General features: G+C 43.0%; 1 protein-coding gene across 3 annotated transcripts; it reads right to left on the bottom strand.

Annotated features, from left to right (window-relative positions):
* Positions 1-338: 338 nt before the first annotated feature.
* LOC118229480 (bcl-2-modifying factor-like) lies at positions 339-21,012 on the bottom strand. Of its 3 annotated transcripts, XM_035421459.1 has the most exons (5): positions 20,856-21,012; positions 14,804-15,044; positions 13,671-13,862; positions 12,122-12,315; positions 339-5,250 (listed from the first exon to the last, which is right to left on the bottom strand). In XM_035421459.1, the coding sequence occupies exons 3-5, from the start codon at positions 13,837-13,839 to the stop codon at positions 5,134-5,136; spliced, it is 480 nt and encodes a 159-aa protein (XP_035277350.1). In that variant the 5' UTR covers positions 13,840-13,862; positions 14,804-15,044; positions 20,856-21,012; the 3' UTR covers positions 339-5,133. The 3 variants fall into 3 exon arrangements, with proteins under 3 accessions (XP_035277350.1, XP_035277343.1, XP_035277358.1); XM_035421452.1 differs by lacking the exon at positions 14,804-15,044; XM_035421467.1 differs by lacking the exon at positions 14,804-15,044 and having other exon boundaries at positions 13,671-13,858.
* Between the last annotated feature and the right edge of the window lie 580 nt (positions 21,013-21,592).

Genomic DNA, 21,592 nt, shown 5'->3' with positions numbered 1-21,592 from the left:
AATGTACTTTGATTTGATCACGACTTTAATTACATTACTCCAACATTATGCGCAATTCCATTTCTCTGCATACCTAAGGAGTAAAGCTATAATGCCATCAGAATGTACTGATAATTGTTCGCTCATTCAATTATTTATTTTTTTTACTTTTTTGTGCAATGAGCAAATAACTTTCAGTGTATACTCACACCGTTCTCTTTGTTAGTGTCAACTTCTTGCTCACAAAAAGAAATCATATAAGTAATATTCAGGCTTAAGTCACAGAGAAGGAATTTCACTTTTGTTAATCTTGCACATGTAATCTATTTTAGTAGAAAAGGAAAGAGAGGACCACTTAACACCTTTAAACTTTCTTAAATTTTTATTGAAAAAACAAAAAACAATGTACCAATTTTTCAATTTAAACAACAACAAAAAAAGATTTGTAGAGCCAAGCTCTTATGTACAGCATATTGCACTATAAAATGAACCTCCCCTACCTCCATACTGTATTTATAAAACATAAAAAAGGCTAATGAGTGCACAGTACAGTCTCGAAGACACACAGTCAATGTTTACAAAAATGCTACATTTTCGCTGGGTCTCATTTAATGGGGTACAGAGAGTGTGTGATCCTCAAGACATCTTTGAAACCAGAGTAAATTAAAGGCAATTTCCAGGGTTTCTGAAGTAAATGTACAGTACATGGGACAGAAGGTATTGGGTTCTTCACTTGCTGATTTCATTTCAAATTTCAATAAAAATACATCACTGCTTATTGGCTGCCATTTCAATTTGGGTACATTACATTTAATGATAAAAGCAGAAATATTAGGAATGTCTCGAAATGTTTTATTTCATACAAAAAGCCCTTAATCAGAGACATTGGACTTCATAAAAAAGCAACTGAAAAAAAAATGTCAATGTCAAAAGTTTTTCTCTTCTAAAATTTCTTCTTTTATAAAAGTAGACCTTTTCCAAGAAACTCAAATTCAATCAAAAAGTTAAGAGAAAAAAAAGGAAGCAAATGCCATTTTTCCATCAAATACAGTGAACAGCAGTAAACAGGACGAACCCTTTCTCAGAAATTGATTAAAAATTGATTAAAAATTCAAGACACTGACGGTTTACACAACACAAAAGTTCCACTCCAGGGGTCTAGGTTTACTTGCGCCTTATAGAAGATTAACTAGGGAACCCTTAGCCACTTCTCTGCACAACCCATAGAACCCCTCAAACAAATGATACTGGGCACAGTGGTGGTTTGTTTCCCTTGTATTACCAATCTAAAATCCTGTTTTATGCCAGAAAAAAGCCAGTAAGTACCAAAATCCAGTTGTACTTAATAAATCCAGCACGACAGATTGAGAGAGAACAATCCAGAGAATATGACACCAGAAATGACACTCAGAGAAACACAACATACATATACAAATACAACTTACTTTCCAGTGCATGTTGATTACAAACAGCCTTCTAACTTGAATGATTTCGTGTTAGTTAAAAAAAAAAATTTAATTAAAAATCTTTAAGGAAAAAACATATACCCAGAGTGTGAGCATGCTCAGCAACTTCAAGTGAGAGTCACAATTAGGCAGAAAAAATCTGAGCATAAGTGGCATCAAAATAATGGGCACCATTTTGATTGTGCTCATCATTACCTTCCTTTGGTTGACTCTTTAACCGTGTTTTCAAGCTGTTTCCATTAGGGTGATACAAGAGATTCTCTCACACTTACATAATTAAGTTGCCGGACCATTTCACACATTGGTTTTGTGCTGGAAGTGAACAGGGCCAGGACTGAGAGTGAAAAGTCTGCAGGTATCAGTAATGTGTGCTACATTCACCACATTCCCTGAGGAACCCCTCTGACACCATCACTGAAATTAGTGGAATGTTTTTCAGATCAAATGAATCTTTACACACTCCTGATATCAAGCACCTCTCTCAATATTCTTCAGTATGTGAAATGCAGCAAAATGCTTGATGACAATGAAGAGAATGGATACTAGGCCTACTATTTTAATGTTGAAGGCAATTAGATGACCCTCAGAGACCAGCCAGACACAATGCTGACCCCACCACTCAGCACAGAATTAAACAAATATATACATATCAAAAACTACAAAATTGCACACAGAAAAATCTATACAGTAGCAATGGACAAATATACACAAAATAAATAAAATTAAAATAAATTACAAAAAAAAAAAAAAAAAAACAACTGAACAAAGCTTTGAAAACTAATTTCCTTATAAGAAGATAAGTCAGGAACAGCAGGCATGTAGAAGGAATCTGGTGAACACGTAGACAGACAGGACAGGCCACAGAGAGGCAGGGGATTACTTAAACTGGCTCAGCGTTCAAGATTTGCAGGAAACAAACTTTCGGTGCATCTTATGCTGTATCACATGCTTTAGAAGTAGCCCCGGCTTCAGTGGAATTTCTTTGTCAATGTCTTGAATTGAGACGAAATGGATCTTTAATTTGGATCTCTTAGCTCATGCAGTTGTGTTGGATCCATCAGAAACCAGGAGGCAAAGTCTCCATGGGAAGGCACAGCCAAAGATTTTACTGGGGGTACATGGAAGCACCAGTCCTCCATGCAGTATGATATCTTTATATCAAGCAGACTATCTTTGCTTTTGTATATGGGAATTTGCATGGTTTTTCTGGTGATAAAATGTAACCTAGCTGAAGCTTAAAAAGAAAGATAAAGAGGTAGAGAACCGCCTTTCTTTCCCTGGCTACAGTACATCCGACTCCAACTCACTAAATGGGTGTTAGATAAGACTAAACGCAGCTAGATCAAGATTAAATATGCGTGCAACTGTCGCTTGGATGTTTGGGGACTTTGCAACTGTTGAATTATGTCAAAATGCTGACTAATAGGGAAAAGGGGAGATTAGAATCAGGCATAAATAAACCTTAAGTAGGGATTTCTCTAACTTAACTTTCCATTTGGCACGCTATTCCTTCCTGTTGGGTATTGTGAGGCTGAAGAGATTACTTTTCCTTGATATCAATGAACAGAATTTCTGATTCTATTAAAACCAACCTATCGAAACGTTTTTTTGAGACGGTATTACCTCCAAACTGCATTTATGGTTGTAATGCCAGTGTTACCAGGGTGCTTTCATATGTACACTGCTTCCTGACACCAGAATGTCAAAAGGAACGAAAAATACAAAAATGAAACAAACAATACGCAACAATAAAAACGCATCAGTGTCTTCAAACATATTCATATTTTCAATTTTAACAATGATTAACATTTTTCTTTCAAAACATCTTTAAAACAAATCATAGTTTCGGACTCTTTCCTCTGGTACTGTACAAAACCTTGTGTGGGAATTCAGTGGTAATTTCTATCAAAACTCCATTTCATAGTCACCTCAGTTCCAAAAGCCCAGACCATTATTTAAGAGATGAAATTTGCAGTTGTTGCACAGGTTTCTTTTCAGATTATTTAATTTGTGCTCCTTAGAAACCTAGTGGTCCGTTGGCAGTGGGCGTGTTAGGAAAGTACACTTTATCACAGATCTAAAAATTCCAATTTATCACGTTAAGTTGTGCGAGCCAACAAGTCGACAAGCACACTTTCTTATCAAAATGAAGGTGTATTTTTAGTTCCAATAACAAATTTTATTCAGTCAGTGCCCAAGGTGAAAACAGCTACCAGTTCAGATAACTACAAAGTGAAAAAGGCCAAACATGTATCTATAAAGAGATTAATTTCAATGTGAGATATTGGACGTTCAACAACCTTCATTGAATATTGAACAGCCTGCCTTGTAAAAAAAATACAATAGAACTTCTCCTCTGCAAACATGGGCATCACATTAATAATGTGATTTTAAATGCAATGCATCCCACCACGGTTTTACATGTTGCCTTTGACTGGCTACAGTATCAGTCCAACAGGGGCAGTCTTGAGCTCTGCACTATCCATTGCCTGTCCACAACTGACTAGCACTAGTGCAAATACCATAGATATAGGGCGACTTATTAAGGGTTGGCTAGTCATAACTACTCACCAGGTCTAATAAATTATGCAGGCTGATGAAAAAATTGCAAATAAAACGATGTAGCATCCAGATACAAAGAATGAGTCAACAGATTACACGTATACTTGCATTTATGGTCTTTCAAGAGCTTTTTCAGTGATGGAGACCCACTAGTATACACTGCCTTCACACTGACCTGTAATGGTATGCAAAACTATGTACCTGAAATGGACAGTGAATGCATCATCCCAGTTTACAGGGCAGACCCTTCTCCAAATGGTCTTTCAGTACACGTTCATCTTACTTCATTAGACCCTCAATGGCATGACACCAAATCAAAGACTGCAGTACGTTGCCTAAGAAAGCCATTGAAGGCAATGCATCTTTAACGATGGCTGACAGCATTTTATCATTTGTTTTTTTGTGTTTTTTTTCTCCTTTGTACAAAATACACTTAAAACATGTTAAGAATACAATAAAAGTTGACTCATTGAAACATACTGGAAGAACAAATCATATTCAACAATTAGGAAACAGTAAAAAAAATAAACAAACAAGAAACAATAAGGAATAGTACGACTTGAGGTGCAAAAAAAGTTTTGTTCTGAGAAACTGCCTCTTTGGAAATTTGTTGTCAAGTTGATCGGTTACCTGGGAAACTTCAGAACATAACCCCTGAAAAACAGTTTTGAGATTAACATACCTGCCTGTTTGTACCCCAGCCCTATGCCTGAACCCTTGTCCCATTTTCCCTCAATTGTTTCAATAGTCCTTCCACTGTGGCAGGAGCAAATAAGGCATTCCCAGGACAAATAGAGGTCGTTCAAGATGTACATGTACGCAAGTGCAAAAAAAGAAGGAAAAAAATCAAATAAGCAAGAACACCATAATATCATACTGTACAAAATACTATTTTACACTTATGAAAATAGGGACATGTTCTTGTAGACAAATCTCATGAACAGCATGGCTTCCATTTGGAAAAAAAATCTCGTAAAAAAAATGCAGTCTCCGGCCCGCGGCGACCTTTGTTTTTTTTCTCGTTATTTTCCCCCCGAAAACCCGTGTTCAACTTTACAGTGCCAGCTAAAGCTCGGGCCTTCTTCAAGGCAGGGTGGGAGTGGAAGCTGAGGGGGACCCAGCTTTCTCACCTCAGGTCAGCTTGCCGTCGTCTAATGACACCCTCTCTTTCGAACAGAAATGTGTACAAAGCTATCGCCAGGCGCCACCATGCTGGACGCTGGATCCTTTGGTTTCTGTGGTACTGCAACGAAAGACAAACAGAGAGAGAGAGCAAGTCAGACAACCAGCAGATGGCAAACATCAGGAAGACAAATGTGGAGCACCAGCATGACTTCATTTATTTACCATCGGCGACCAGTTTGGGGCTTTTATTTGTTTTTTTGTGTAACGTAGCAAATTACATCGTTGTTTCTTAATTTTACAGAGTGAACGGGAGTGAACCTGGATAAGCTAGACAACAACACAACACAGATATTTTCACAACAGTCTGTGTTTGCCCCCAACAAAACTGTCATGCCGTCTGTCCCACCGTCTCCCCTAATGCCCAGACCAAGGGATTTGCTTCAGACTTTGATGACATCAACATTCACCGTCATCTCTTTATGTAACCTGGTTTCGCTTTGTAGTGGCACAAATCAACTGCCAACGATAACCAAGGCATCCAAAACCTGAGCACTCAAAATCAGATGTGTAAATGAGAGAGGTCTGATTACAAATACTTTAAAAAATAAATCCAAGCACTGTAATTTCCTTAATATCAGGGGACAGAGTTGTTTTGAAACTTCCACCAGCACAGCAAGCAGTAAATGTGAGGGGCAGAAGAACAGGTCATGTGTGTCTGAGAGCGAGATAAACTCATCATGCAAATTCTAATCGACATGTCTGATCACAACAAGCTCACAAAAAGCAATGAAGAAGACATCTAATGTTTCTCACAGGCTATTTGTATGCAGAAAATAGGAATAGAGAAGTCATATACTGGGGTAGTAAGTTATGTCCACTTAATATACACACACACACACACACACACACACACACACACACACACATGCAAAGGAAGCATTGATCAGCTGCCCAGAAGCCTGCAGTAAAAGGGAACCAGAGAGGTTGACAAGAGGGCAACAATTTCTCAAGAGTCCTGGCAGCTGGCGTTCCTCTAAAGGCATGCCGAGTACCTGCCATGTCGCCAGTTTCCAGGAGCTACCGCCTTGCCCTGTGGCAGAGGCTTCCTTCCTCTTAACCCTCGGGGAGGTGGCACAAGTCCCGTGCCCCTGAATTTTACACCGCTGCCCATAGCAGCGGTGCATGCCAACCCTAGCCCAGCTGTCGAGAGAAACTATTTCGAAACACAGAGCAGACGCCTGAAATCAACACGGTACGGCAAGCAAAACAACAAACTGACACAGCACAGGACACAAAATACAACGCCATGAACAAGTGGCTTCACCGTAACACATTCAAAAACCACCGAGACACACAACTAGGCTACATACCACTTCAAGTACAGGTAATGAACTACAGGCTGCCTCGATGCCAAGGTTATTTAAAACCGGCTCTGGAGCATCTCAGACTACCTGCTCTTAAAGTCTTGTATCTCCAGGCGTCTGATAACATTTGAGGGAAAAAAGGGCTGTTGATGCTGGCTTTCTTTTCTGACAGTGGACCCAATGGGATTTTCAACTATTTTGAGGATAATGATATCAGTCCCATTGAGAAGGGGAGATAAGATAATTGCACTAAATAGGATTAGGGAGCTCTGGAGGCAGGACTGTGACTGGCTTGAAACGATATCTTCACGCGAGTCAAGGCCCTCCTCTCTGAAGAGCCCCATCCATACACTGCATGTAGAGAAACAACAGGGCCAGATAAAATTTGGCCTGTGTTACTACAGGGGAGGACACAGAATATTAAAAATACGGCAGGTTAAGAAAATCTGCTGTGGGTGACACCTATATAAAACTGCTTGGAACAGATTTTTTGCATGAGGAATGTTTTCGGATCTGTTTTACGGCACAGTATAAAGTATTCACAAAGTCACAGGATTCCTTGGTTATCAGACAGAAATATACTAAAAACGTGCACACAGATAACGCACAATGAGCTGTTTACCTTAAGTTTTTTTCCCCCCCCTCTATATTTACGAGCTGTGCGTTTCTATTGGCTTTCAGCTGAGCACAGTGAAAAATTGCACTTCGTTGCATAAGCCCTGCTAGCTTCAAGCAGTCTCCAGCACGTTCTCCACAGACCGGTTTTGTGCTTCGTCCCTCTAAAAATCAGGAGCCGCCATCAGCTGTCTGAAGTGCCCTTGAGAATTTTAATAGCTCTACTTTTCTGTTGTAGCATTTTTTAAACAGTACCCTAGGATATTTTGACAAGTACCTCGTCAGACATATGGTAGTTTAGTTTCTCCGTTTTTCCCCCCACCCTCCAAAGGGCTGTTTAATGGCACAAGAGAACACACAAAGATGGCGCGGGGTGGACAATGTCTGAGTTTACCCAGAACAGATGCGTGGGGTATTTGCCCATTGGATTTTGAGCAGGAACAATGCCCCCTTTACTGGCAGCACTTAGTAACCAAATACAGTAATGACCCAGGCACCTCTCCATGCAAACCTGATAAGAACCAGACGGCAAATAGCACCCAGTTTCCCTGGTTACCAATTTAAACAGGTACACACACTGGGCAGTCAAACCCAGACACACAGGTCTGCAAACAAATGTGGAGATTATGTCTGGAGACGTCAGCCTCATCCCGGACACAAGGACACTGTTACTACGGCATTAACAAGTAATCTCTGGAGTTTAATTTTCCAACGCAGATTTGCATGATGTGACAGCTCAAAGTGTCGCAACAGTTCCTCAAAAGCTGTGCAAACACATATGTGTATTCACAAAGGATTCTGGGAAGCCATGAAGATGGGAGCCCGTGCAATTCTACAATGATCTACCATAGTGAGTTTAGTCAAACCCTTATAACCTCATAACTATGCAAATCCATCTCATTGAACTTACTTAGTCTATTTTTCTAAACCATGTCCTCAACTGAAATGAACACAAATGCAAAGGATTGTAATGCCAACTGGGTGGTGGTTTCAAACAGAGAACTGTGTCAGAAAGTCCCTGCGAGTGACCTTTATGAGAGTCGAGTCAGTCAGGTGAACACGGCATTGTGGGTAAGAGTCACATTACTGGCTGCCGAATGTGACTCAGAGGCTAAATTTAGACGCAGATATAAACAGAGCGCGGAGTTTACCCAGACACACACACACAAGACACAGCGCGCTCTGGCTCACGCACTGTTCTGCCGAGTCTTATCTGCGCCTTGCTCTGCCTCTTTCTCAGCGCTACCGCTCCAGATAGGCTCGGCTTATCGGCCGAGCACGCCGCATTCGTCAACGTCCCCCACAGCCTGGTGTGCATTCGAAAGGCACCGGACTGATTCCGCCACACGTTTTCGGGGGTTCCAGGCGGGGGGTGTTAAAAAGAGAGGGGCGTGTTTTCCTTGCTGAGCTGCAGGCACAGGGCGGCGGGGCAGATGGGAGATAAGGAACGCGGGTCCCGATACCGCACACGGCAGACACGGCGGACATTTAATCTGCTTTCAGCGCTCACACTGACAGCACCTGAAGGCATTCGCTCGGGCTGTAGGACGGATGAATTTCAGACCCCTTTTTTTTTTTTTTTTTTTTTTTTTTTTTTTTTAATAAAGCCCGTAACCCGACTCTGCCCCCGCTACACTTCATCTGCAAAGATTATGGCTGCCATCCCATAATTGTCGCCATCACCGGTGCCACGGGTGACACCAGCTCCCCTATTCACTCCACCTTTGCCTCAGGTACTTTAGCATCCCTTTTAGACCAAAGAGCAATTTACCTTTCAGCAAGACCACATTCTCATACGGGCTAAAGTAACTCCATGCCAAGCCATAGGCGCAGTGTTATTAAAGGGCAGAAAAAGCAAAAGGGGTAGGAGGGGCCCATCTGATTCGGTCAAAGATAAACAGACTTTTTAGGACCAGCTTAAAGAATCAAAATACCGAGATGTCTGGGTCTGCTGTGTTAATGGATTCTAATGAAATGCTACTGCATGAATCATCAAAACAAAAATCATATAAGAAAGGAATAAACACAGTGTCAAAGTCCATTTTCTGAACTCCAATTAAATCATCCAGGAACACACGTCCCAGAACACATGCCAAAAGCAAGTCAGAGTATTGTTGTGGGAGCACTCAGACTTGCCTTCTCCTTTGAAAAACAATCCTTGTCAATCGTATAAGAGCAGGAAAAAAACAAACAAAAACAAACAGCTATTTGTCTCTCTTTGTTTTCGGTTTTCAGCAAGATGGAAGAAAGTCTTTCCTCACCCACAGGCCTGCCAATCTAGCAGTTATCAACCAACTGCACGCAAAGGTATCTCAAGGTCTGAGTGATGAGTCACTCAGCTAGGTTTTAGTGGAGCCCATGCATCACAAAATAACAATGACACACGGCAGTCACCTGGAGCATTCGCCGGGCTGCGAAAACAGATCAGCTCAGGCAGAGACAGGGCTGCTCAGTATTCTGTTGCCCGAGGCGTCTTACCTGCCTTGTGGCTGACAACTTAATTTCACAGCTTGTACTGTCAAGCTGTCTCGCTAAGAATAGCAACTTCTGGGAAAGCGGGGGGATCACGCATCCCAAAATCACACAAATCTGTCTGGTTTTCTCTCCTCCATGATCTGACCTCAGCAGAACGCCGCTGGAGCCTCCCGTTATTATGGTGGCCCCATGTTTTCCCCCAATTATAGACTCTTATATTTAGAACCAGTTTAATGGGAACCACACTCGCTCCACGACAGCCTCAACACTCAGAGTCATTGTATCACATTTTACTGTATGAAGCAGCAGGCTAAGCTTAAAAACCCCCATTCGACAATAAATTGTTTACTATGCAGTACAAGTTCTCAAACGATATTGCAAGAAGTTGCAGAAGATAATGGAGGTGTACAATCAACTGCCCTGCCCCACAATGATGCCCACTTCGTACCGCACGTTCTGTTCCTTGGCTTGTTTAGTTTGGATTCTGGGTGGCTTTTTATCATCTTTTTGTCAGGCTAAATGAAAAGTTACCATATCAGCCCAGCCTGCTGTCGTAAAGGACGCTGGCCAAATTTACAGAACTGGCACGCTGTATCCACCTCGCTGGCACAACAAATTGAGAATATAAACACAGGTGCTGCTTCAAATCAAGAGGAAAAACAATTGAAACCCCGCCCTTGTTGTTGTTTTATTTGGTTTCCAGCCCCGCCCACCAAGACGTAGAACTTTCCAAACGTAGGTGACGTGATATACTAAACCATGCTAAGTTACACAGTTCAGGCACAGCTGGCATGAACAAGAGGATACGTCACAGCTCGTTTACCCCTTATCTTAATTACCCTGCCTAGTGTGTGAGCTTTGGCCACACACCTCATTGTCTTTCATGCACCTCTGGTCCTTTCCACGCCCCACTACAGCGTCATCTCTCTACCTTCACGGTAGACAGCACAGCATGTTCTAGTGAAACTACAGTTTAGTTTCAAGCCCATCAGTATCCACAAGAAAATGCAGCAATATAATCTTACTTCAGAATGTAATGAACAATTCTAAGTCGGAGAAATCGGATGCCTTGTCCTCCCACTAAATCCAATAGGTAATTCATGGTGTTAAAGGCTCCAAAAAAAGATCCCAAATAAATGTGCCATGGTGTGCAAGAAAAGTTTAATGGCTTAGAAAGGAGTACTCTTTAGTTTGTTTTTAAACAGAGCTGCAAGATGAGCTCTGGTCTGTGTGGGTGTGGGAGAACGCAAATGCTCCTAAACTAAACCCCTCAGGCGGACCAGTGTGGTAGTCAGGGCCTCCCTCTTTACATACCCTGCCCCGAGCCCCCAGCCCCCAACCTCAGCCCCAGCCCCAGCACCAACCTCAGCTCCCAGCCCCAACTCCAACCCCCAACCCACAGCCAGCAGCCCCCAGCTCCAACACCAACCCAAGTCCCCAGCCCCAACCTCAAGCCCCCAGCCCCAGCCACCAGCCACATGCCCCAGCCCCCAGCCACCAGCCCCAACCCCAACCCCAGCCCCAGCCCCAGCCCGCACTCACAGCCCTAGTTGCCTCCGGCCCAGCAGGGAGTAAGCAGGGACTCTTATTTGGGTGTCTCCTGTGGGCCCTCCCAGCAGCTGGCAGGACTCGCTGGAGACTCCCTAACCACAGCCGCTCCCGAGGCTCACGAGTTTGGCTTCGGGTTACAACATGTTTATCTTGTCCAGCCACTTCTTCTTTTCTTGGAGTGTGTGTGTGCGCGTTCCTTCCTTTTCTTTTGTAACACGCATACGCATACACACACGCTGCCGTGCGTACGCAGACACACACACGTGTCTATGTTGCAATAATTTTCCGCAAAGATGCTGAACAAAAAAACTACACAGCGTGTCTTCAGTCGCGCTAATTACCTATTGCTGAAACACTCAGACATTATAAATCCTTTAAGGGAAGCCAGATCAAGAGCCAATGCAGTTCAGGTGAGTTCAAAACCTTATTGCAGTTCAGTATTATGAGGCATAATTCCTTAACAAAAGTGTGCATGAACGTCACGTTGACCATTTCCCCAGCACCTGCGGGGGCAGGCTTCAGGGGAATGAGGAAAAACAGGAAGTTCAAAAGGAGAGGGTCTTGGGGTGGGGGGGGGGGTGGGGGGTGGGGAGTGGGGAAGGGAGGGAGAGTGGGGAGGGGAGGGGGTCTGAGGGCACAGCTGTGTCTTCGGGTTGGACGGGAGGTCACGACACTCGGTCAATACTTGAGAAAAAGGCTGGCCCCAATCCAGCCCAGAAAATGGAAATTTGGCCTCTCTGAATGCCTCTATAGAAATGCATGGCTGTTCGTTTCCCATAATAGCTTCTATATTCACTGTAGAGCATCAAAACCACAGGGGGGAAATGGCCTCAGTGTCTAATAACTCTGAGCTTGACATATAAAAACGCAAGAACTTTTTTCCTTCCACAGAAGCAAGCACACCTACGAACTGGCCATTAAAGGCAGTTGTCATCGGTTTCATGACCGTTTTGGAGAATCATGGAAGGCACTGGCTCTCCTCACCAGATGGAGGTGGTCTTGGTGGAACTGGTCTCCGATCATCTGGAGCTTCTGGCCGATCTGGACCTCAGCGCTCAGCGCCGCAGGCCGCTCCTCCAGCCGTTCCGCCGCCCCGAACTCCTCCTCTTCCTCCGCTCGCTCCTGCTCTCCACCGTGCTCAAACAGCGCCGGGAAGTGCAGCCGAAAGCCCGCGTTACCTGGACAAAGGGACAGGTGGAATTTGCTCGGCTTTCAATGAACCAAAATATTAGACCGCCACCCTCCTCCCACCTACATTTCATTAAGTAATCCGAGACGCACAGGGACTGACCGCAAGCGTGCAACTGTATCATTTCTCCTTTACCGTTGACATAACTGTCTTTTACCTGGTACTTGTGAGCACAACGTGACACACAAAAACAACCTAACAAGAAATGCGCAGACAACAGCTTTAAGCCATTTCACAACGAGCTTATCTTTGGTTTTATAAACACGCCATCTCTCCTAGTCTCGTGAGAGCATGACTGCTCTTGATTTACCGCTGGGGGTGTATGACCCAGACATAACAACCCATTTTCCTAAGAAAACTGGCATGTGCTCTATTTACTGTGTGATATGGTAACTCTGTATCGCTGTCAGAAACACAAAACTGGTTGTATCAGATTTGGCCAGACTACTGATTTTTCAAATAATATGGTATAACATTATTTTCTTCAAACAAAGTGACAAAAGGGGAAGCCAGTCAAAAGGGCTGAATCGAAAACATGACAAAGGAAAAAAAAAAAAAAAAAAAAAAAAAAACCACACACACACAATACCATATAGCTAACGGTGATCTGAGATGTAGTATTTGGCACACATTGTATAGCACACCAGCTTTCTACTACTACACTCCAGTGTTTTTTTTTTTTTTTTGTAATCCTATACTTCAAATTCTGAGCATAAGCGAAAAATATAGTTCAAAAGTGGACAGAGACACAGAAAGCTAGAGTTCACAGAAACAGCCGTTTCTAGTTGTATTTGGCAGAATTCTATGGGATTCTACAGGCACGTCCAAAGTCAGCTGACTGTGGAGATGACGGCTGTCGGCGAGAGCTTGTTTTGAGACAGGGTCACGCACGTGGACTCCCGTTTGTGCGGGAGGTATCCGGTGACAGCTACAGCCGCGCCTTTTTACGGCTGGGGCGCGCAACACGGACGGCCGTCGCCTCTCCGGCGCTCCGGAGAGCGGCCAGACAAAGGGACCACTGAGAGGAGCGCTGCGCGTGGTGGTGGGGGGGGGGGGGGGGACTGCAGCTCAGCTCAGCTCAGCAGACACCATACACCGGGGACTGGGGACACTATCCATAAGCAGTCTCCTCATCTGGTCTGTGGTACCTCTCCGACAAGCACAGTGTCTTTAGGAGCAGTTGCGGAACAGGGTCGGGATGACCTCATCTTCAGCAGAACTTTCTGAAGAGCCCGACTGTTTCTCAGACACTCAGTCAGATGATGTCTACGTCCCCTGCCCTTACTTCTCAGACTTACACAGATACACACATGTGCAATGAGACTTTGTCCCCTCCCCCCATACCATAGAACAATCTCCGAGGCTCGTGGGCCACGCCGCAGGGTAGCATGCTGTCGTCTTGTCCCAGGGCAGGGCTGGGCGTCTGCGTACCCCTGTCCTCGTACTTTATCTCTCGGAAGGTGGTGTTCCATCTGAGAATGGGCTGGAACACGTCGTCTTCATCATCGTCCATCAGAAGCCTCAGTGATAATCTGCCTGGAGTTAGAGAGAGACAGAAAGAGAGAGAGAGAGAGAGAGCAACAGAGAGAGAAAAAGAGAGAGAGAGTATCACTACCTCAACTAGGCCCAGGTTCAGCCCATTTCCTGTAGGTCACTGACTGTAGGTCACTCAAACAATCATGGAATATCTAGGCTATAGTCCAAGTAATTCTGTCCTTTAACCTCGGTACATTTGAAACAAACTCAATAAGGCATTCATCTCACTTGAGTTCCTCTCGTTCTCAGAAAACTTCACCTCTAAAAGCATTTGTACCCGCATTTCTATGCCGATGGCACTAGCCTAAATTCTTATGCATTAAGTATTGTGGCATAATAAACAATTACTCAAAGTCAGAGTGACCTAAAAGAAAGGTGAGCTTCTGTCCCTCCCAATATTCATTGCAAAAGTTTTAAAAATCACAGAAAGTGAGGTGTTGCCTGATTGGCAGATAAGCATCCAGCTCTGTATGACAAGCACTGACAACAGCCAATTAGGCCTGCGTTTCTGAGGACTCACAGCAGCCTACCACTCCATTGCCCATAAACCTACGCTTTTCAAACATCTGAAGGACAGTCATAAGTAAGCACTCAGAAGATGGCCAACATTTTACACCAAGGAGCACTCACTCTCAGTGATTACACAAACACAGTATCCTCTAGCTATCCCATTCATTTTTTCCAGCTCATTTAATCCTCGAGTATAGATACCCACTCTGACTGAGGAGGCTTCAACATGCAGGTTTGTGAAAGAAACAGCCCATGAAAACAAGGTGAAGTTCTAGCCTACATGGAGGAGTAAACCACCCAATCTCCCATTGGTCATTTTGATGATGACATGAGTGAAGGATTGAAGAGATTTGGATACTATTTTTGCTGACAAAGGTATGCCTCAGCAAAATAAAGCAGGATTAGGGTTTTAGAAAAATACCATCACTCACAGAAAGGTAAGAACCGTCTTTTCTCACAGCACAGCCTTGGAAGAAACAACGGCGCAACAGGAACAGTTTCCACAGACTAATGAAATCCCAAAGAAAAACCAGGAAAAAACCAAACAACATCATATCCACTGAAAGAGCATGTGAAAACTGTGGTTCCATATTCTGGCCCAAATGTTCGACATCCCTGCCTTTATTGACTCTGGAGGATCTCAATGTGTGCATTCCCTGTGATGGTCAATCTCTGAGAAGCACATAGGGAAACAGAAACACTGAGTCAGGACAATATTCCCTGGGGGAACCATACTATACAAACAAGGGTGACAGCTGTACAGTAAGAATGGGGGAGGGGTTGCTTTGAGAGAGCAAATAAACAGGTTGCAAACTAGCATTTTACAGGAAGAATATGTAGCGTGCATGTACGATTAGATCCCCTTGAAGTGGATTACATCAACCCAGCTTAACTCTTGAAGAAAGGTAGGTTTATAACTATTGCAAGCTCAGACTAACCAACCAGCGACAGCCAACTTGTCTCCCCTAATCTTTGGGCACAAAATCTACTTACACTTCCAGCTATATGATACACATGTCACAAAAATGCTTACAACAAAAAACAACCCATATTACTGCATGGATATATACAAGCCATAGAAAGCAGTCAAATCTGATTTGTAGAAGCTCTCTCTCACGCACACACATGCATGCTCATATGAGCATGCACAAACACAGACACAAAAAAGAAGGCATTGACCCTTCAGTGGAAAAGTGGTCTTTTCTTTCCTTCTGAGAATGTTCCTCCCAGGCAGTTCTCCATTGGGCCGGTGTTTGAAAACGCGTAATAATAAAAAATCTAAGTGCAGATTACTGTAGTTCTTGTGGGAAGCCCAGCTCTCATTTAGATAAATGGTTGAGTTTGTCACAGTGATGGAACCGCACTGTTGGCTGTGGTTAGACGGCTTGTTTGCTAAATTTATCAAAATGGAGGTTTGGCGGGTTAGGGCGGGAAGCCCTGTTTTCCTCTCCATTTTACTCACCGTTTGCGCTGCCGACTCTTTCGATCGTGGCTCCAGCGTTGCCTCGGGGCCAAGAGCTACCTAAATCTAGTGGTGTCACCAATTATAGACGTTCCCACCAACAGTGGCTAAGCTTGACTAAAGACTGAGCAAAGAAAAGCTTCCCGCTAATCGTGAGCCCTTTGTTACAGAGACCAATAAAAATTGTACGAGTCTTCAACGCTACAGATCCACTTTAATGAGAAGAACTGCTGAGGTCTCCCATGGTGAGGCATTGCTGTCATCTTCAAGTGTTAATTCTCTGCCAATCCGTTAGATGTAAAAGCGAGTCTTTCACAGTAACATGGTGAAATATTAATGGTGTTCCTTCTCGGCTACAGGCTGAAGCTCACTTTGCTCAGATGTGACTGTCAGCCTCGGGCAGAGTCAGGTCAGCACTGCCTGAGAATCAGCAAGCTGAAGCCCACGCCCCTCCCTCACCTTTCACAAGCACAGACACATCCACAAACCAGAGGTACAGGGCCTCATTACAAACCAAATGGAAATTTCTGAGTATGTTTTGCCACCCTGTCTGGATCAAAATCCCCTGCTGGCAATGGTGCTTTCACAGTGCGTAGTTTCTGACCAGACTAGCGAATTATGCATTACTCGACACTTGAGCTGAACAGTGGCACCATCACCTTAGGTGCACTTCACCATTACTCCACCACAAACCCAGTGTCATTACAATAAAAACAGATCTTCTAACAAAAGCCCAATGCAAATGGATAATTAGGCAAAAAAAATTGTGAAACCACGGTCCTTTCCACACACCTGCCATCAAGCCAGCATTTAAAGATTTTATTTTCAGTCTATTTTTAACAGTGAGCACAGTGTTTTTTTCATTTTGTTTTGTTTTGAATGCTGCTTGGCACAACAAGTAACAATGAAGCTTTCCATACAGTGGGTCATTGCCTGTTACACACAGAAATGATGAAAAGCTGTCAACATGTTATGTTTCTCACAGAAAGGAGGTTTCCTTCATTTCATCAAAATTAAATGATATGCACAGACAACTGAGAAGAGGCAATCATGCACAAATATGATTATGATGGGTTCTCAGATGTGAGATATGAGGCTGGATGGCCAATGCCCTGTCAGTAAGTGACTGTGTTAGACTAGACTGTACATAGCCTAATAAAGGGCAGCATGCACAGACAGGGAGCTCAGTGTTTGCTCTACCAAGGCCACATTAGTACAAAACTACTTTAATTATGAGTGTATCAGGCTGTTCTCTGCTGCAAGAGCGAAGAAAGCAAACGGCTGTACAGGCACAAGTACAAGTAAAGATGAAACGAGGCGAAACGTGGTCAGGGGAACACGCGTGCTGGGGGGGGCACATCCTAGGGTTGGCGAGCCGTGCGTGGCACGTGCACCTGCCCTGTCTTTCAGAGACGCAGCGCGCGGCAGGCCGCTCTGCGCGGGTGACGGGCAGGCAGGCAAGCCTCCCGGCAGAGGCAGAGTGTCAGCGCACAGCTCCCTCTGCTGCATCAGCCCACGTCGAGCTCCCGCCGCTCTCTGAGCCCCGTGAAGTCAGCGCTCTCGTCCTCACCCCGCTCACGCGGCGCACACCGCCACCTGACAGATTATAAGGAGGCCTGGAACCATCTCAGGGGCCCACCTAAAATGCTATAAGTGGGCCTAGACCCGTCTCAGGGGCCCACTGAATAGGTGATAGGGAGCCCTGAAACCCTCACAAAGGCCCCACAGACAGGCTACTTGGGAGGACTTAAACCCTCTGTGGCTCACGTGATAAGATTATAGGAGGCCTGGAACACTCACAAAAGCCCAAGTGCACAGAAGAACTGATGACTCCCTCATGTCTGTCACGCAACAGCACAGCAACAATCCCAGATTTGGGCATTGAGCTGTTTTGCCATTTTTAAAAAAGCACCTTGTTCGGATTTTTTATCCAAAAAAATTTTACAGCACAAATCTAAGAGACAGCACCTTTAGAAATGCAATTACTTTCAAGCGGCATTGGGTGACCCCAAAAACCCAAATTATCAAAACCTTCAATTCTGCATTTCTTAAATAAAACTAAACACATTTATAATCAATTAAATTAGTTGTCATCGCTTGTTATTAAAAAAATTCAATAAAGAAAACAACCAGTACCTATTATGAATAATGATGACCCCAATCATTTTTCAGTGACTTGCTAAAATAACTGTCAATCTTGTTAAACAATCAGACATGAGAAGGGCAGCCCAGAACTTCCTTTTTCTTGCAGCACTATTTGGTTCAAATAAACATGTTCAGAGCTGAAGGAAACAAAACTATAAACAGACTTCTTAAATTTCACTATAATTAATTAGATTGCTCCAATTTACCACCTGCTTTCAGTTTAATAGTTTGGTATACGAGTCAAATTAGGTACTTTTCCATACTAAAGAAAGTCCCTCTGAACCAACCTGTGATAAAGAGAAAGGGAGGGCAAACAAAAATGAGAATTGGCTGCGGGACTACAGTGGTGCAATGCTGGCATAATTACCTGAAGGGTGAAGCTCACTGCATCAAACCGGACGCTCTACACAAAAATTTAAACTTTTTTTTGGAAGTGGGAAAAATGTTTGTTTAGGACCCAGCAGAAATAACTGAGGGCATCTCCTTTTCTCACTCAACACATAAACCATGTTGCATCATTTCTTGAATCCCATACATTCACAAAACGGTTTAATTAAACAGCCTGCAGAGAGGCGGCATTTCTGCCAAGAGCACCAAACCTTTAACGGCGGAGGTGGATTATTACACCTGTTGAAAAGTTATATATTCACCGTTTCATATTTCGGTTTCTGATGTTAATATTAACCATACCATGTATCCGTTTATTTAATCGTCTACTCTTCGGAGTGCTCTAAACCACATTTTCCAGCCAACCGTCAGAGGAAAAAAAAAGGGGTGGAAATGGGCTGTGTTCTCTTCATCACCCGCACAGAAGATAGAGCTAGAGGGCGGTGACCGTTACTGTGAATGACTATAGTCAGTGAACAGTGAATAGTAGGGCGAGACCGTTTCAGCAGACCGGGGTAGGACGGCGAATCACGAACTCTTCACTTTTCTATGCAATATAATTTAGATGTAGCTATTGAGACTATACAGTATTTTTGGAACTATAGCATATCAGACTACATCATTTGCAGTTTGTTTTACAGATGGCTAATTTAATTTCTATTCAATAACAAAAGTTGCAATGCACCGAGCGCAGCTCCGAGGGGAAAAAAATAATTAGCATAACACGTTAGCATTAGCTCGCTAATGTTACCACTTTCTTTGCAACCGCGACAGTAACATAACTTACGTAGCTAATGTCAGCTGCTGGGTTAACTAAGTCTATTTGTATTTGAAAGATTTAGCGAGAACAGATAACAACCTTAACTTAGGATAACGCTCTAGCTTTCTACTTCATACCAAGCTGTTCTCGACATTCATGCGGTAACGTTAGATGGGCAGCGCCAAGTTACGTTTTTGCGAATGCGAATGTCGACAAAAACGATGGAAACGCATTCTCAGCATTCGGGTAGGATGGCGGTAACATTGGCGCAAACTCCGCGAAATCTGCAGTGACTCGCGTCGCAAGCGAAATGGGCTAAATGTATCATAATTCCAGGTTACTATACGCCTAGGCTAGTATAGCTAGCGTTAGCTAATTAAAAAGGATTAATGACGTTAGTTTTTTATTTATTATAAATATTCACCCTTGTGATTAATATATACAGAGATGACACTATGAAATTAGTCAAATTAGTTGTGACGTTTTAACGTTGATTTAACAACCGCAATTCTTGTTTTGATTATCAGTGGTTGCACAGAAACGCCTTGTCCCCCACTAGAGTACTAGGACTGCATGTCCTTTCATGTTCCACCAGCGGAAAAAAAAAACAAGAAAAAGAAAAACCGGCTAAAACCCCGGTGCATTCTGCTACATTCAGTGTATTTGCTTCCTTGCTTCAACCACCATATAATACATCGAAGCCACATCTGTGCATAGATTGCATGTAAACGGTTTCCAGTTAGGTGTCGAAAGCGTACTTGGATTAAAACAATATGCAAGCTGAATACTTTGGCACTGTGCAAATCTCAAAATGTGTATGTCTGGAAGCAAGACTAAAACCAAAACAAAGTTAGGTAGGCTAGTTAGCTAACGATACATAGTTCCCGAAATCTATATCACCAGTAACGGCTACCTTTACTAGCAAGTTCACAAAGTTCACAATATGTCATTCCTGCGTTCCGTGGTCTTTGCTACAAAATAAGCAGCCGGCTTGCAAAGTAGCAGTTGGCTAGCTCCTAACTACTGGCTGGCTTGGCGAGCTCCTAACTACTGGCTGACTTTAATATGCCATCACTTTCTATACTAACGACGAGACAACAGTAGCAATATGTGATCCAGTCAGTTTTGAGTTGCTAATGTTAGCTAGCTGCTATGCGTATTTTGGGACTGACATGTAATCTACCTTGTTAATAATCAGTATCGGAAGATGCGCATTTGGTGAGCGTTACAAATGAATAGCCTACATCAGATTGTTTTGCTATCGTTAACTACATAATTAGACAGTTGGGCAAACATGTTTGTCACATAGCTTCATCTTGTATTTTAACGTTACATATTGTGTTTTAGTTTAACTAACAAGCAGCGACAATTTCAATGGCTCGCTAACTAGTTAGCTGCACCGGCAGGCTGGCTAGCTAGTTCCTGCTACAGTTCGGTAGTACACAATACAAGCTGCAAATATAGCTAACGTTAGCTCTCTAGGGGTAAAACCTTAGCATGCATCACAATCTAAATAGCCATTTTAAAATGGCATGTCGCTGTTCTGATAAATCACGATCGGGTGTTTTGGTTTCAGAAGTTAACTTTTTGTTCAACGTAGCTAAATAATTGTATTGGTCTGATTACACGTGGGTTAAAGTTAGCTAACTAACATGTAATTTGCTGACTAGACAGCGGAATCGACCATCAAATTTACTTGTATGTTGAAGAAAGAAGTTAAAATGCTCACCGCCAGCTGATATGTCCTTCGACGTAACTAATTGCTGTTATCTTGCCTCGAATGTAGTCGGTCGCTTTCTGTCTTCAAAGTAAGTCTTGTCCTTATCCCTCCACGACAACTTTCGTACTGAAAGACATTCAGCAACAAGCTGATTTCATTTTCTGAGACGTCAGCCTCAAATTATTCCGCCCCTTGAAAATGAACGTCACGCAAGGAAAGTAAATAAATTCTCTTAAAGTGACAGTGAAGTGATATTTATTCTGTAGCCCACAGGGAGATATGACATTTATAGAATTATTCATTCCGTTTATTTCCAAAAAATGTACATTATATTCTGCAGTTAATAGATTTGAACAATTCTACCTTTCATTTTTGTTAACACAAAATATATGTTTTATGCTTGCTCCATTTTTTTCGGATTTCCTAACAGCTTCAGTGCTAGTTATTTACAGCAGTGCAAGTACAAAAAATCGTTTTTGCTTTACAGAATGGGCGGTATTCCCTTGTAAAATATACAATAACAATTTTATTGATAAAATAAATAAACGTGTTAACGAATAACATGATGGTAATTTTCCGTGATGGTAATGTACTGAATTAAAACAGGTCGACCTACGTTAATGGTGTCTGTGCCTTTAAAAAAAAAAAGTCCTAGTTTTCTTTCTGCTCGTCCGGCATGGTAAACCAATCAAATGTTTTGTTTTGATCCCGCCTTCTGTGTGGCGTATTTTGACACGTGGATGGGA

This window comes from Anguilla anguilla, chromosome 1 (genome assembly GCF_013347855.1).
Source record: "Anguilla anguilla isolate fAngAng1 chromosome 1, fAngAng1.pri, whole genome shotgun sequence".
Lineage (NCBI taxonomy): Eukaryota > Metazoa > Chordata > Actinopteri > Anguilliformes > Anguillidae > Anguilla > Anguilla anguilla.
This window is presented reverse-complemented; position numbering and strand designations above follow the sequence as displayed.